The 1,516-nt window shown below is 44.7% G+C and overlaps 1 protein-coding gene across 1 annotated transcript in view; it reads right to left on the bottom strand.

Annotated features, from left to right (window-relative positions):
* The window catches only part of CABP5 (calcium binding protein 5), a 25,546-nt gene that overhangs the window by 11,007 nt on the left and 13,023 nt on the right, over nucleotides 1-1,516 (bottom strand). Inside the window, 1 exon segment of the mRNA XM_011969953.1 lies at nucleotides 1,240-1,383. Coding sequence (XP_011825343.1) covers nucleotides 1,240-1,383 — 144 coding nt within the window.

The raw sequence follows: 1,516 nt of genomic DNA on the forward strand, positions 1-1,516 counted from the left end.
AGCCCCGGCCTTCCATTATCTCACTTTGTGCTTTGAATCAGTTCCAGAAATAGATCAGCTCCTATCTCCCTGCCCTATATGAGCCATCTTTGACTTCCTCCCTCCAGCAGCCAACTCCAAGCTCTCATGTCCCTCTAGCCTGAACAGGAGTGGACAGGGTGCGGTACGTTGGAAGTAACTGTCTGTGTGATTTTCAGACAGTTGGTTAAAATGTTTCTCCTCCTCTGTAGACCCGTAGAAAGAGGAGCATGAATTAAATGAGCATCCAGGTTTCTTTCAGGTACGAATATTATCATTTATTATTACCTTGAATTCAACCTTGTTTAGTCTGTTACATGCCCAGAAGCAAACCCAATTGTTTTTTTTTTTTTTTTTTCTTTTGAGACAGAGTCCACTCTGTTGCTAAGGCTGGAGTGCAATGGTACGATCTTGGCTCACTGCAACTTCTGCCTCCCGGGTTCAAGCGATTCTCGTACCTTAGCCTCCCGAGTAGCTAGGATTACAGGTGCACGCCATCACACCTGGCTAATTTTTTTTGTATTTTTAGTAGAGACGGGGTTTCACCAAGTTGGCCAGGCTGTTCACAAACCCCTAACCTCAGGTGATCTGCCCACCTCAGCCTCCCAAAGTGCTGGGATTACAGATGTGAGTCACCGCACCCGGCCTCAATAGCAATTTCATTCTAGCTGAAATCTCAAAATCAGTTATGATCTCCATCAAAAAATCCATCCATCCTTTCTGTAACACAATTCACCAACATCAGCTCCAGCTCCAAGTTTGTTTCCAGCATCCAATACAGCTCCAGTCTCTTGCTCAGCTGATGGATCTTAGTGGTGATAGTAATAATTACATTTAATAAGAATTTACTGGAGGCTGAGCCTTTATCTGCATCAGCATCTTTACCCCTTCCTTTCCATAGTCCCATAAGGTAAGGAGAGAAGCATCTTCCTCTACAGATGAGGAAATGGAAACTCAAGAGTAGCGGATAACTCTACTTTTCAAAATCACCGTAATTAGTAAATAATAGAACTGAGATTTGAACACAGACCTATCTCTAAAAGCTTTTAACCGCTTCAAATGCTGCCTTCCTGAGTCGAATCTGACCTGTTTTCTTCCAGACTTCTAGTCCCTCTCACCCTCCTCTCCATCCCCAACTCTACTCTCAATCTCTACATCCTTCCCAATTCTGCCCTGATCCCTTCCCTAACCTCGGCCGTCCCTCCCATTCCCTGGACTCACGGTTCATGCGGATTTGCTGGCCGAGCTCAATCAGTTCCATCTCTGTGGGCATGTAACCCATTGTCCTCATGAGATTCCCCAGATCCTTACAAGAGATGAACCCATCTCGGTCCTTGTCGAACTCAAGAAATGCTTCCCGCAGTTCTGAAAGTTAGGAGGGAACATTGAGGGAACTTGAAACAGTCAGTGGGGAAGAGTGCCATCTCTTAAAGCCATCAGTGAGGCTCCAACTAGAGACTCCTTAAAGGAGTGTACATTAAAAAAAAAAAAAAAAAAA

The sequence above is a fragment of the Mandrillus leucophaeus genome, unplaced genomic scaffold (genome assembly GCF_000951045.1).
Source record: "Mandrillus leucophaeus isolate KB7577 unplaced genomic scaffold, Mleu.le_1.0 Scaffold120, whole genome shotgun sequence".
Lineage (NCBI taxonomy): Eukaryota > Metazoa > Chordata > Mammalia > Primates > Cercopithecidae > Mandrillus > Mandrillus leucophaeus.